Source organism: Haliotis rubra, unplaced genomic scaffold (assembly GCF_003918875.1).
Source record: "Haliotis rubra isolate DU_JTF1 unplaced genomic scaffold, ASM391887v1 Scf243, whole genome shotgun sequence".
NCBI lineage: Eukaryota > Metazoa > Mollusca > Gastropoda > Lepetellida > Haliotidae > Haliotis > Haliotis rubra.
The window spans coordinates 516,949-533,849 of NW_025766481.1; the positions used below are offsets into that span (position 1 = coordinate 516,949).

Sequence of the window (16,901 nt, forward strand, 5' to 3'; positions counted from 1 at the left end):
GAGTATTTGGAATTACTGCCCAGCAGTGTACAGACTGAAGTGTTTGACACAACCAGTAGTTCACTGGGATTGTGATGTGTGAACAGAGTAGGGAACACTACTATGTCAACTTGTGGGTTTTACCTGATGTCACTAACTATGCTGGAGAGTGGGGAAACACTACTATGTCAACTTGTGGGTTTTACCTGATGTCACTAACTATGCTGGAGAGTGGGGAAACACTACTATGTCAACTTGTGGGTTTTACCTGATGTCACTAACTATGCTGGAGAGTGGGGAAACACTACTATGTCAACTTGTGGGTTTTACCTGATGTCACTAACTATGCTGGAGAGTGGGGAAAACACTACTATGTCAACTTGTGGGTTTTACCTGATGTCACTAACTATGCTGGAGAGTGGGGAAACACTACTATGTCAACTTGTGGGTTTTACCTGATGTCACTAACTATGCTGGAGAGTGGGGAAACACTACTATGTCAACTTGTGGGTTTTACCTGATGTCACTAACTATGCTGGAGAGTGGGGAAACACTACTATGTCAACTTGTGGGTTTTACCTGATGTCACTAACTATGCTGGAGAGTGGGAAACACTACTATGTCAACTTGTGGGTTTTACCTGATGTCACTAACTATGCTGGAGAGTGGGGAAACACTACTATGTCAACTTGTGGGTTTTACCTGATGTCACTAACTATGCTGGAGAGTGGGGAAAACACTACTATGTCAACTTGTGGGTTTCAGGCTTGTTTTTATGGTTATCAAAGCGAGGTGATAGATGATCAGTATGGAGGAGGTAACCATGGTGACAGTACAATATTTATGCATTTGGTCTTGTGTGGTTCTCACCAACTACTAAATATCATACTAAAGCTTGGCATTGCTAAAACAACACCTGGACTTTTGAACCTGCCAAAATACATATATTGTGTTAAACTGAGGAAAGATGATGAGATGACTTGGTGGAGTTGAAGGGAGATAACTTTGCCAAGCTTTAGTGACTGGAATATCATTTTACTTTCAACTCGTTGTGTGCCTGTACCACCTACCTATATCACTTCATCCTTCATGGGTTTATTTCTTTATGTTCATTTATGAAAGCACACATTATGCGGTCATTTATTTGTGGATTATTTTAAGTAGACTGTTGCTTTGCATATCGTGGGATTTGTAGTTCAGTTCCATATTACATTTATATCTTAGATTATAGCTGTCAAATAATTCTAGGTTTGCCATGTCATCAGTAATTACTTGTCAAACATTTCATCTTAACTCTAAAATTGCATTTACAAATTTAACAATTTAGGTTCACATTCATATATGAGATGTCCTCAATGTATTCTTCATTTGCCATCTTTATTTGCATAGCATATATTAGTGATTAACTGAGAACTTAGTTGTGTCTGTACTTTGGTATAAGGTGTATTGTCAAGTGTATTCTGCATGTCTATCATGTTGTATTGTGCACTTTGTCCCTACCATCTCATGGTCATTTGTGATATAAACAATGGTCAGCTGACCAGATCATTCATTGGCAAGCATGGCCTAGATGACCAATTCCCATGAGTTTAACTTAAGTTGTAACTTATGCAATATTTGTTTATTCATTGAAAAAAACTGAGCATCTCCGCTTCTGTTTCCATGGTAATCATGGTAATGTAACTTTGTCTGACAAATGTTCAAGTGTATTTAACTCCTGTATGAACACAAGGACTGTATCCACATGTGGTTTAACCTTTGTATGTGTGCTTCCAGGAAAGAGAAAGGCAGCTAGAAGTGCAAGTCTACGTCACACTAAAAAGGATGGCACATTTGCAGTCCCAGGAACCCTTCCTCGCAAGAAGCAGCAAGATTCACTCGGGGACATAAACCAATCAAAGAAACTAACATGGTTCTTCCTTGGTCAGGGAAAGAAAAAGTGAAGAAAGTGTTTTTGCAACTTAAAGAGATAGCTGATGTTACTGGCAGTGTTTGCTTCACTTCTTCCAACACTGGTCTTGTAGTGTATGCACAACAGTGTAACACTATTCATAAACTGATTTGCTCCATGTCAAACATGGACAGACATACAACAAAATTGGTTGGTATTTGGTGCAAGACACCACCATTGGTTCCTATTTTGTGCCAGATGCTTCCATTGGTTCCTATTTTGTGTCAGACACTACCATTGGTTATTCATATCAAGTGCTATAAACATGTTATAGAAGATAGTGCAGTGGGTGTACACGTATAGTGAAGCATAATGTATATTACCTTCTCAAGGTAGGAGGGTCAGTAGTAAGTTTGTGTTTTGGTGCCGTGCATGGATGGATTAGCAGCTTGTGACAGCTAGAGACATATCTGGACTGCTAGCAGTGTTGCCATGCCGATGGTGCCAGTCTAGGACCTTGTGATGTAGATATTTGAAGGCTAGAGGTTCACATAGCTGCCTGAACCAGACTGAACTTACATTGCCTCCAGTGGGCAAACAATAGGACGTCTGTCTCCACTGTTTCATATCCACGGCCCATGGTCACTCACCTGTTGTAGTGCTTCATTCAGTTTTGTGTATATTGTGCTTCATTATTGCAAATGACAGTTGTCTGTTATGAGACAAATATTTTCTAACATTTATATATTCTTACAAGTATTTACAAACTATTGTTTGTACATTTTGAATTAGAGGAGGTTCATATATTAATTATTTAATGGTGAACTAAAGCAAATATTACTGCTGAAATCTCAAGCTTAGTGAGGAGCATGCCCTAGACCCTTCTAATCACTGCAATATTTCCAATTCAAAGCCATTCTATGTGCATTTCATAAGTAGACCATATCAATGAAATCATGTATTGAGACCATTTCTACAAGATGTTCATTCCTTACAGCAGTGGGTGTAGGGTACAGGTAAACCGGACCAACTGACTAGAAGCAGTATCTTGCTAAGTCATGAGTGTTCGACCAGGGAACAAGGTTCCAGTAACATTCTGCAGGTGCTAACGTCTGGTCAACCAACATACCTATATTCACGTTAACCGATATAAAGATTGCAGAGTAATATATTGAGGAATACCGCACAAGTATTACAGAATGCCACAATCACTTTGACAACCATTCAGTAATTCAATGGAGAATAACAAATTTTCCCTTTACTGCTGTACACATTGGCAGTAGTAAATGTTTTGAGCATCTTTACATGGAAGTATATGCCATGTTATCCAAGAGCAAGGCGTGTAACTGTCCTGTAACCATAAACAAAATAGTTCTTGTTTGTAAAAGGGAGCTGATGTGAATAGAATTATCTACCTTCCTCCATTTGCTCAACCCATTACGGAAGCTAGTCCACTTGTCTTTCAATCTGTACATGATCTGTGGATGCAAGCCCGACTCCAGCTGGGGCAGATATCAACTACATCATGTAACAACAGTGTAAATGTGTATTATACAACTGGAAACTGGTCATATAGTACTGGACATGACTAGACTGTACAGTACTTGTACACTAAACTCTACATGGTATGAATTAGTTGGTATTCAACCGACACATTCTTTTACTAGTGTATCTTCTCCTTTAACAAAAACATACCTTGGTTAATGTGTTCATATTTTACATCTCCTTAGCATAATTTGCTGACCTTGTTTGACGAGAATAGGGACGGTGTTATGACATTCTACATTCTGACATTCAGTCATTGGGATCAATATTCATGTCAAGATGAAGGTCTTCCAGAGGAGGACAGATGGAGTGATACATGTTTTAAACCATCAAATTATTTCCTGAGTATTTGGCTGCCATCATAGCATTAGAAGGTGCTTGTGACTAGACCTGTGCAAGGTGAGAGTTTTACATGTGTAATACAACTAGTCGGTGCAATACAAACGATGTCGTGGGGAGAACTGAAATCAATGTTAGATCTGAATTAACCATGATACATTTAAACGTTGGTTATCAAATGAAATAACATTGATCCAGTGGAGAAAATAAAGATTCAGTCTTAAATAATTTCCTACTTTCCACATGTACACATCTTTTAATTGCTTTGTACATAGACTTATGTATTAGATCTCATTGCTTGTGTATATACATTGTCTCTGCTGGTTATTTATACACTTTGTCTGGATGTGCAGACACTTTTCTACATCTTTTTCTGCTTTTTGTAAATATGTACAAATATTCATCCTCAAATAAATCATCACAATAATAAAATTTTGTTTTGTTTTACAAGAATTTTTATCAGGTGAACATGGTTTGTGTTTCTTTGTCTTTGTGTTTGTTACCTGAAACTATTAATGTGAATTTACATGCAGTTCCATCAGAACTCCATCCTGCCATGAAACAAGTGTGTGTGACACCACTGTACCTGCATGTCCTGCCTCATGACAGTTCTGTGGCATGTCTATCAAAGGTCAAGGTTATGTTTTAGATCCTGTGAATATCTTTGCCATTTTATTGTTGTTGCACCTTATGAACATTCATATTTTGTATGTGTTCCCAGAAGAGCATGGAATGAGGACTTCCTTCTTTCCAAGGTAAACTGACCATGTAGATCAAATTAATCAAGTCATGTTACGTGATCAGAGATTGTTTGGGCATCAGTAAAGGCCTGGGACAGTCTGGTAGTTGAATGTCAATAAGCTTTTCCTGAATTTCATTAGATATGATAGAAGTGTATTTTTGGTTTTCTTCATGGAGGCATGCAGTCTGGCATAAGCTTGTGCTATTGAAGGTGTTGTGTAAGTACAAGGTAGTGGTATGTCACGACCGGGGAAGAAAGGACTGCATGTGTTCACTTTTCTTATGTTTGACAAAACAAACCTAATAATCTGTGAAGGATATTCATTTTGACCCTCAGGAAGGCAGCATTTCCTGGACCATTTGATGATACCAGATAGGCTGGTCACCCAGCATCTTCAGTTAGGAAGGTATTGTGTACCCCCCTTTTTTACATGACAATGCACCTGGACCCTTCCACTTTCTTTGTTGTGAATAATAAAGTGCCCATCCAATCATCTAGCAAGAGAAAATACACAACTGGATGCATGGTACACAAAACTGGAAATATCATTGGTACACTCAGCTGGGTACATATGGTACATAGCTGGATACATATAATGGTACATGGCATGTACAGATGGATACATAGGGTACACAGATGGATGAGTGAGTTTAGTTTTACACCCTACTCCGCAATATTCCAGCTATATGGTGGCACTATGTAAATAATTGAGTCTGGACCAGACAGGTTAGTGAAGATCAATTCTAACCTGGATCTTCACAGATGGATACATATGGTACACAGCTGGATACACAGTATACACATATGGTTCATACACACAGCTGGATACAAGGGTACATAACTGGATACATATAGGGTACATAACTGGATACATATAGGGTACATAACTGGATACATATAGGGTACATGGCTGGATACTTAGGTACACTGATGGATACATAGGATACACAGTTGGATACATATGGTAAACAGCTGGATACAATTGGTACACATCTGGGTACATAGCTGGATACATATGGTACACGGATACATAGGGTACACAGATAGATACATGTGGTACACAGATATACATAGGGTACATAGCTGATACATAGGATCCTAAGCTGGGTACATAGCTGGATACATATAGGGTACATGGCTGGATACATAGGTACATAGCTGGATACATAGGGTACACAGCTGATAAATAGGGTACACATATGGTACACACAGCTGATGCATATGGTATTCACAGCTGGATACATATGGTACATAGCTGGATACATATGGTACACAGCTGGATACATATGGTACACAACTGGATACATATAGTATACACAGCTAGATACATATGGTACATATACACAGCTGGATACATATGATACACAGCTGGATACATATGGTACAGCTGGATGCATAGGGTACATACAGCTTGATACATGGTACACAGATGGATATGTATGGTACATAGCATACACATCTGGGTACATAAGGTACAACCGCCTCCGTGGTGTACTGGTTAGAGGGGAAGGTCGCAGGTTCGATCCCTGACCGCATCATACCAAAAGACGTTTAAATATGGTACTTGTTGGTCCCTGTCTGGCGCTCGGCATTAATGGGTTCAACAAGGACTGGTCGGCTCGGAGTCAGTATAATGTGTCTGAGTGGGGTATTCATGCTTCACTGTTATCTCAGTGGGCTAGCACTATAAAACCAACTAAAGCGACCACATGGGTACAATGTGTGAAGCCCATTTCTGGTGTCCCCCGCCGTGATGTTGCTGGAATATTGCTAAAAGCGGCGTAAAACCAAACTCGGTCAGTCAGTCATATGAGCGAAATATTCTCAAGAACGACGTTAAACCCAATTTCACCTCACCTCATCACATAAGAAACATAGGATACACAGCTGGATACACATGGTACACAGCTGGATACATAGGGTACATAGCTGGATACATAGGGTACATAGCTGGATACATAGGGTACACAGCTGGATACATAGGGTACACAGCTGGATACATAGGGTACACGGCTGGATACATAGGGTACATAGCTGGATACATAGCTGGATACATAAGGTACATAGCTGGATACATATAGGTACACAGCTGGATACATAGGGTACACAGCTGGATACATAGGGTACATAGCTGGATACATAGGGTACACAGCTGGATACATAGCTGGATACATAGGGTACATAGCTGGATACATAAGGTACACAGCTGGATACATAAGGTACACAGCTGGATACATAAGGTACACAGCTGGATACATAAGGTACACAGCTGGATACATAAGGTACACAGCTGGATACATAGGGTACACAGCTGGATACATAAGGTACACAGCTGGATACATAAGGTACACAGCTGGATACATAAGGTACACAGCTGGATACATAGGGTACACAGCTGGATACATAGGGTACACAGCTGGATACATAGCTGGATACATAAGGTACACAGCTGGATACATAAGGTACATAGCTGGATACATAAGGTACATAGCTGGATACATAAGGTACACAGCTGGATACATAGGGTACATAGCTGGATACATAGGGTACACAGCTGGATACATAGGGTACATAGCTGGATACATAAGGTACACAGCTGGATACATAGGGTACACAGCTGGATACATATGGTACACAGCTGGATACATAGGGTACACAGCTGGGTACATAGGGTACATAGCTGGATACATAGGGTACACAGCTGGATACATAGGGTACATAGCTGGATACACAGCATACACAGCTGGATACATATGGTACACAGCTGGATACATAGCGTGCACACAGTTGATACATAGGGTACAAAGTACGTACAGCTGGATACATATGGTGCAGAGAGCTGGATACATATGGTACACACAACTGGATACATATGGTACACAACTGGATACATGGTACATTCAATACAACGTGACAACAGTACGCTACAAATAGTTGCGTACAATATACCAATGGTACAGTACAAATAATTGGGTCTACGTACACGAGACTGCGACAATTGAGCTACAATATACCAATGATACAGTGCAAATAGTTGGGTCTACGTACAGGAGACTGCGACAATTGAGCTACAATATGACAATGGTACAGTACAAATAGTTGGGTCTACGTACACGGTACTGCGACAATTGAGCTACTATATACCAATGGTACAGTTGGGTCTAAGTACAGTGCAAATAGTTGGGTCTACGTACAGGAGACTGCGACAATTGAGCTACAATATGACAATGGTACAGTACAAATAGTTGGGTCTACGTACACGGTACTGCGACAATTGAGCTACTATATACCAATGATACAGTGCAAATAGTTGGGTCTACGTACAGGAGACTGCGACAATTGAGCTACAATATGACAATGGTAGTACAGTACAAATAGTTGGGTCTACGTACAGGAGACTGCGACAATTGAGCTACAATATGACAATGGTAGTACAGTACAAATAGTTGGGTCTACGTACAGGAGACTGCGACAATTGAGCTACAATATGACAATGGTAGTACAGTACAAATAGTTGGGTCTACGTACAGGAGACTGCGACAATTGAGCTACAATATGACAATGGTAGTACAGTACAAATAGTTGGGTCTACGTACAGGAGACTGCGACAATTGAGCTACAATATGACAATGGTAGTACAGTACAAATAGTTGGGTCTACGTACAGGAGACTGCGACAATTGAGCTACAATATGACAATGGTAGTACAGTACAATGCCAAACCACCAATTGGACTGTGTCTGATCACAACTCTGTTCACCTCATCCCAATTTACAAACAGAAGCTAAAAACTGATCCAGTTCAAACCAAAATCGTGAAATCGTGGGACAGCGATTCTCTTGAGCGTCTTCAGGGATGTTCCATTGTACAGATTGGGATGTATTCATTAACAACACCAGTGACCCCTGCGAGTTGACTGACAGCATCACATCGTATATTAAATTCTGTGTGGATTCCAATATTACAACCAAAGAAATAGAAATCTATCCAAATAACAAACCGTGGGTTACGAAGGAATTGAAAGTATTGCTTTTAAATGAGAAAAAGAGGGCATTCTGTTCAAAAGACACTGTGAAGCTGAAAGTTATTCAGAAATAAATTAATGTACAAGTAAAGAAGTGTAAAGATGACTTTAAAAGCAAAGTCGAGGCCCAATTTCGGAACAACAACACCCGACAAGCCTGGCAAGGTGTGTGGACTATGATAGGGAATGAAAGGAAACATTCTCGTCTCAATGTCACCGATGACAGGCACTATGCGGAACAATTGAATACCTTTTACGCGCGCTTCGATTCACATGATTTCAGTCAGGAATGGAAACGTGTCATCAATGAGATTGAGAGAGACAATGGCGATAGGATTGAATTCACAGAAGAGACAGTGAGACTCCAATTTTCCAAAATTACTATCCGGAAAGCCACTGGCCCAGATGGTTTAGATGGCATTGTGTTAAAAAAGTGCAGTGAACAGCTATGTCATATATTTTATAAGCTATTTCAGATTTCACTTGATAATCATACAATATACCATCCGTTTGGAAAAAGTCAGAAATAATCCCGGTTCCAAAGAAAAGTAACGCTAAATCTACAGAATTGAATGACTTTCGACCAGCTGCCCTCACATCAGTTGTTATGAAATGTTTTGAACGGATTGTTCTGTCGCTTTTTATTCGAGATGTCGGACTTGCGTTAGATCCTTTTCAGTTCGCATACAGAGCCAGACGAGGTGTGGAAGATGCAAAATTGTCTTTGTTAGATACTGTATATAAACATTTGGATGTTGCTAAATCCTATGTACGTATCCTATTTGTAGATTTCTCTTCAGCATTCAATACTATTCAACCACATATTTTATTGCGGAAGCTCATGTCCATGAATGCCAACAGTAACATATTGCTGTGGGTTGAACAGTTTCTTACTGACAGGTTGCAGTTTGTCAGGGTGAATTCATCTACATCATCTACTATAAAGACAAATACCGGTGCGCCACAGGGCTGTGTTCTATCACCTGTATTATTTATCTTGTACACCAATGACTGCATCAGCCGCAAATCTAATTGTCTAACGGTCAAGTTTGTTGATGATGCAGCCCTGGTAGGGCTCATACAGAATGAGGATGAACAGCATTATAGAGATGATATAAGTGACTTTGTATCATGGTGTGAACATAATTATCTTCAAGTGAATGTGAAGAAAACTAAGGAACTGATTATTGACTTCAGAACCAACAAGAACACCAAGTTGCCAGCTATAATCAACAATAGACCTGTTGAAACTGTTAATAAATAAAAGTATCTTGGTACACATATTGATAACAAACAGAATTTTAATGTGAACACAGATGCTATATTCAATAAGTGTCAACAAAGGTTACACTTCTTGTGCAAATTGAGATGTTTCAATGTTAATCAATCAATTATGTGTCTTTTCTATCAGTGCTTTATACAGAGCGTTCTGGCTTTTTCTGTATAATGCTGGCATGGAACCTTATCCCTTAAAAACAGAAACCGTCTCATCAGAATAGTTTTATTAGCCAGTAAAATTGCAGGTGTATCTTTTGCTAACCTAAATGAAATATATGAAGAAAGAGTTCTCAAGTCAGCCCGTAAGATTATATCTGATCCAGATCATCCCATCTACTATGAATATAAAGTACTGCCTTCAGGGCGACGTTATAATTTACCCCGTTTTAAATCCAATCGTGCCATGAAATCCTTTGTTCCTGCCAGTATTAATCTTTTAAATGATTCCTAGTGTTTGTTTTACCTTGTTAGCGTGTTATATGTGTATTATTTATTGTATGAAATTAATTTAATCATTTTATCAATGTTTGAGCTCTGTACTTTACACAAGAATTCCCTCACGGGTAATAAAGTATTGTCATTGTCATTGTCATTGTCAAATAGTTGGGTCTACGTACATGAGATTGCGACAACTGAGCTACAATATGACAATGGTACAGTACAAATAGTTGTGTCTAATTACACCAGACTGCGACAACTGAGCTACAATATGACAATGGTACAGTACAAATAGTTGGGTCTAATTACACCAGACTGCGACAATTGAGCTACAATATACCAATGATACAGTGCAAATAGTTGGGTCTACGTACAGGAGACTGCGACAATTGAGCTACAATATGACAATGGCACAGTGCAAATAGTTGGGTCTACGTACACGAGACTGCGACAACTGAGCTACAATATACCAATGGTACAGTAGAAATAGTTGGGTCTACGTACACGAGACTGCGACAACTGAGCTACAATATACCAGTGGTACAGTAGAAATAGTTGGGTCTACGTACATGAGACTGCAACAACTGAGCTACAATATACCAGTGGTACAGTAGAAATAGTTGGGTCTACGTACATGAGACTGCAACAACTGAGCTACAATATACCAATGGTACAGTAGAAATAGTTGGGTCTACGTACACGAGACTGCGACAACTGAGCTACAATATACCAGTGGTACAGTAGAAATAGTTGGGTCTACGTACACGAGACTGCGACAACTGAGCTACAATATACCAGTGGTACAGTAGAAATAGTTGGGTCTACGTACACGAGACTGCGACAACTGAGCTACAATATACCAGTGGTACAGTAGAAATAGTTGGGTCTACGTACACGAGACTGCGACAATTGAGCTACAATATACCAGTGGTACAGTAGAAATAGTTGGGTCTACGTACACGAGACTGCGACAACTGAGCTACAATATACCAGTGGTACAGTAGAAATAGTTGGGTCTACGTACACGAGACTGCAACAACTGAGCCTACAATATACCAGTGGTACAGTAGAAATAGTTGGGTCTACGTACACGAGACTGCGACAACTGAGCTACAATATACCAGTGGTACAGTAGAAATAGTTGGGTCTACGTACACGGAGACTGCAACAACTGAGCTACAATATACCAGTGGTACAGTAGAAATAGTTGGGTCTACGTACATGAGACTGCGACAACTGAGCTACAATATACCAGTGGTACAGTAGAAATAGTTGGGTCTACGTACATGAGACTGCGACAACTGAGCTACAATATACCAGTGGTACAGTAGAAATAGTTGGGTCTACGTACACGAGACTGCGACAACTGAGCTACAATATACCAGTGGTACAGTAGAAATAGTTGGGTCTACGTACACGAGACTGCGACAATTGAGCTACAGTATGACAATGGTACAGGGTAAATAGGTGGGTCTACGTACATGAGACTGTGACAATTGAGCTACAATATACCAATGGTACAGTACATATAGTTGAGTCTACGTACACGAGACTGCGACAACTGAGCTACAATATACCAGTGGTACAGTAGAAATAGTTGGGTCTACGTACACGAGACTGCGACAACTGAGCTACAATATACCAGTGGTACAGTAGAAATAGTTGGGTCTACGTACACGAGACTGCGACAACTGAGCTACAATATACCAGTGGTACAGTAGAAATAGTTGGGTCTACGTACACGAGACTGCGACAACTGAGCTACAATATACCAGTGGTACAGTAGAAATAGTTGGGTCTACGTACACGAGACTGCGACAACTGAGCTACAATATACCAGTGGTACAGTAGAAATAGTTGGGTCTACGTACACGAGACTGCGACAACTGGGCTACAATATACCAGTGGTACAGTAGAAATAGTTGGGTCTACGTACACGAGACTGCGACAACTGAGCTACAATATACCAGTGGTACAGTAGAAATAGTTGGGTCTACGTACACGAGACTGCGACAACTGAGCTACAATATACCAATGGTACAGTAGAAATAGTTGGGTCTACGTACACGAGACTGCGACAACTGAGCTACAATATACCAGTGGTACAGTAGAAATAGTTGGGTCTACGTACATGAGACTGCGACAACTGAGCTACAATATACCAGTGGTACAGTAGAAATAGTTGGGTCTACGTACACGAGACTGCGACAACTGAGCTACAATATACCAGTGGTACAGTAGAAATAGTTGGGTCTACGTACACGAGACTGCGACAACTGAGCCACAATATACCAGTGGTACAGTAGAAATAGTTGGGTCTACGTACACGAGACTGCGACAATTGAGCTACAGTATGACAATGGTACAGGGTAAATAGGTGGGTCTACGTACATGAGACTGTGACAATTGAGCTACAATATACCAATGGTACAGTACATATAGTTGAGTCTACGTACACGAGACTGCGACAACTGAGCTACAATATACCAGTGGTACAGTAGAAATAGTTGGGTCTACGTACACGAGACTGCGACAACTGAGCTACAATATACCAGTGGTACAGTAGAAATAGTTGGGTCTACGTACACGAGACTGCGACAACTGAGCTACAATATACCAGTGGTACAGTAGAAATAGTTGGGTCTACGTACACGAGACTGCGACAACTGAGCTACAATATACCAGTGGTACAGTAGAAATAGTTGGGTCTACGTACACGAGACTGCGACAACTGAGCTACAATATACCAGTGGTACAGTAGAAATAGTTGGGTCTACGCATTACACGAGACTGCGACAACTGAGCTACAATATACCAGTGGTACAGTAGAAATAGTTGGGTCTACGTACACGAGACTGCGACAACTGAGCTACAATATACCAGTGGTACAGTAGAAATAGTTGGGTCTACGTACATGAGACTGCGACAACTGAGCTACAATATACCAGTGGTACAGTAGAAATAGTTGGGTCTACGTACACGAGACTGCGACAACTGAGCTACAATATACCAGTGGTACAGTAGAAATAGTTGGGTCTACGTACATGAGACTGCGACAACTGAGCTACAATATACCAGTGGTACAGTAGAAATAGTTGGGTCTACGTACATGAGACTGCGACAACTGAGCTACAATATACCAGTGGTACAGTAGAAATAGTTGGGTCTACGTACACGAGACTGCGACAATTGAGCTACAGTATGACAATGGTACAGGGTAAATAGGTGGGTCTACGTACATGAGACTGTGACAATTGAGCTACAATATACCAATGGTACAGTACATATAGTTGAGTCTACGTACACGAGACTGTATAGACGTCAGCAAATTATGAAGAAGGATTTTACCTCTCCTTATTATCACAGTTTAGTTAAATGAAGCGCCCTGTACATACCCATGTGACAAATATGACGCCTCTATTAAGTGTTGATCTTCTGGACATTTTGTGATCATCGGCATTACGCAATGATGTTTTGAGCAAACGTCTGGCCTAATGGAGCTTATGAACACGTTCAAGACATGCTGGTGCTCGTTATCGCCTCTTCGCCAAAGGTACGTTGAGCAATGTCTTGGGCAAGACCTGGTCTGTCTCACAGTCCCTGAACCGCACTGGGTCGCCTTTCTCAATTTTAAAGTAATTCATTGTTTCAACCTAAATTATGTATATTCTGAGACTAAACATTAGTCTTTGCAAGAAAGCTCACAGTCCCGACCCGCATTAGTTTCCTTTCCGCCAAGCCATGCTAAAACCATGGAGGAATCCTTTGTATCTATCAAGAGATATTTATATTCAGAGACTATTTGTTAGTCAATCTGAATATCCCAGCACGTGTAGCCCCAGTGCAGATGTTGACAGTCTGAATATTCCAGCACGTGTAGCCCCAGTACAGATGTTAACAATCTGAATATCCCAGCACGTGTAGCCCCAGTGCAGATGTTGACAGTCTGAATGCCCCAGTATGACAGTCCAGCACGTGTAGCCCCAGTGCAGATGTTGACAGTCTGAATATCCAAGCACGTGTAGCCCCAGTGCAGATGATCGTATGAATGTGATCGTATGAATGTCCCAGCACGTGTTGTCCCAGTGCAGATATTGATTGTCTGAATGTCCCAGCACGTGTAGCCCCAGTGCAGATGTTGACAGTCTGAATATCCCAGCACGTGTAGTCCCAGTGCAGATATTGATTGTATGAATGTCCCAGCACGTGTAGCCCCAGTGCAGATGTTGACAGTCTGAATGTCCCAACGTGTAACCCCAGTGCAGATATTGATTGTCTGAATGTCCCAGCACGTGTAGCCCCAGTGCAGATGTTGATTGTCTGAATGTCCCAGCCCCAGTGCAGATGTTGATTGTCTGAATGTCCCAGCACGTGTAGCCCCAGTGCAGATATTGATTGTCTGAATGTCCCAGCACGTGTAGCCCCAGTGCAGATATTGATTGTCTGAATATCCCAGCACGTGTAGCCCCCGTGCCGATGTTGAATATCCCAGCACGTGTCAGTGCAGATGTTGATTAGCCCCAGTGCAGATGTTGATTGTCTGTCCCAGCACGTGTAGCCCCAGTGCAGATGTTGACAGTCTGAATGTCCCAGCACGTGTAGCCCCAGTGCAGATGTTGATTGTCTGAATATCCCAGCACGTGTAGCCCCAGTGCAGATGTTGATTGTCTGAATATCCCAGCACGTGTAGCCCCAGTGCAGATGTTGACAGTCTGAATATCCCAGCACGTGTAGCCCCAGTGCAGATGTTGATTGTCTTAATGTCCCAGCACGTGTAGCCCCAGTGCAGATGTTGAGTCTGAATATCCCAGCGGGTGTAGCCCCAGTGCAGATGTTGATTGTATGAATGTCCCATAGCCCCAGTGCAGATGTTGATTGTCTTAATATCCCAGCACGTATAGCCCCAGTGCAGATGTTGACAGTCTGAATATCCCAGCACGTGTAGCCCCAGTGCAGATGTAGATTGTCTTAATGTCCCAGCACGTGTAGCCCCAGTGCAGATGTTGATTGTCTGAATATCCCAGCACGTGTAGCCCCAGTGCAGATGTTGATTGTATGAATGTCCCAGCACGTGTAGCCCCAGTGCAGATGTTGATTGTCTTAATATCCCAGCACGTGTAGCCCCAGTGCAGATGTTGACAGTCTGAATATCCCAGCACGTGTAGCCCCAGTGCAGATGTAGATTGTCTTAATGTCCCAGCACGTGTAGCCCCAGTGCAGATGTTGATTGTCTGAATATCCCAGCACGTGTAGCCCCAGTGCAGATGTAGATTGTATGAATGTCCCAGCACGTGTAGCCCCAGTGCAGATGTTGATTGTCTGAATATCCCAGCACGTGTAGCCCCAGTGCAGATGTTGATTGTCTGAATATCCCAGCACGTGTAGCCCCAGTGCAGATGTGTTGATGTTGTAGCCCCAGTGCAGATGTTGATTGTATGAATGTCCCAGCACGTTGAGCCCCAGTGAAGATTTTGATTGTCTGAATGTCCCAGCACGTGTAGCCCCAGTGCAGATGTTGATTGTCTGAATGTCCCAGCACGTGTAGCCCCAGTGCAGATGTTGACAGTCTGAATATCCAAGCACGTGTAGCCCCAGTGCAGATGTTGATTGTATGAATGTCCCAGCACGTGTAGCCCCAGTGGGTCTGAGCAACTGCATGAAGGAGGTTGCATCTGGCGACCGATAATGTGAATCTCCCTTGATGTGCTCTTGCCTCATCCAAACAACTGAATAAGAACCTTAAAACGCCGTTTCCAATCGTTTACTGGAGAATGGAACTAGAGCCTTGACACCTTGATTAAAACAAAAATAATTGCTTAAAGATGACCAAGTCTGTTGACTGCGTTCACAGTATGTATATAGAATTGTCCTCGCCCTCAGTGTTGTATCTCACAACGTCCTCGCGTGACTGCTGTGTGAGAGGATGACACCGAGGCTAAACTGAAAGTGCACAAATAGCCATGTTAATTATATTCCAAGGTTTGTCATATCTGCTTGCTTACAGTACCCCTGGTAGATCGGGTGTCAATACATAGCGTTCTTCAGTCATTCACTGTTATGCCGGGCGGACCGTCGCCCATCGTATACAACGCTGACTGCCATCTACCTTATCTCCTAGGTCTAGGCTGAACCGTGTTTCCGTATAGCAATGTCCATGTGTCAATGGGAATATGTTGTATGTATTTAGTATTGCTAATACCATACACCTCCATTTTATTTTGAAATTTCGTGACAATTCTGTTTAATTTTGACCCCACTAAAACCATTCACCCACAGGTGAGCACCGATCTAGTGATTTAATGATGGGGCACTTGTTATATGCCATCGTAAATTCACTCACTCATTCAATTGTTGAAAATGTCATCGTTGTCCATTGCTCAGCCCTGATAGTTAAGCAGTACCAGTTGATTTACATCTCCACTGAAATCAATGACAAGAACATCACGATCACTGGACGCCTGTCCATACAATATGTTGACAAACACAACTGATCGAAGTATTGACAGGTTACGGCTATGTAGAGCTGCATGACATCCGTGTTGATACTGCTGTCTCACTGCTCTGGTTCTTTCAAAGAGTTGTTCATTTTCCTAGTTTTCACGTTTGTTACTTTTTCTTTCTTCAAGTAATTAGGAATTTGATCCAGAATGCTGTATTATCCAAAAT

General features: G+C 41.5%; 1 protein-coding gene across 12 annotated transcripts in view; it reads left to right on the plus strand.

Moving 5' to 3' along the window:
• The window catches only part of LOC124278889 (rho guanine nucleotide exchange factor 9-like), a 115,712-nt gene extending 111,526 nt beyond the window's left edge, over positions 1–4,186 (plus strand). For 10 of the 12 annotated variants that reach the window (XM_046714675.1, XM_046714677.1, XM_046714678.1 and 7 more), the window contains one exon: positions 1,756–4,186. In XM_046714675.1, coding sequence (XP_046570631.1) covers positions 1,756–1,922 — 167 coding nt within the window. In that variant the 3' untranslated portion in view covers positions 1,923–4,186. Of the gene's footprint in view, positions 1–744; positions 806–1,755 lie in introns of all 12 variants that reach the window. The other 2 variants (XM_046714682.1, XM_046714681.1) reach the window with 2 other exon arrangements.
• The last annotated feature ends 12,715 nt before the right edge of the window (positions 4,187–16,901 follow it).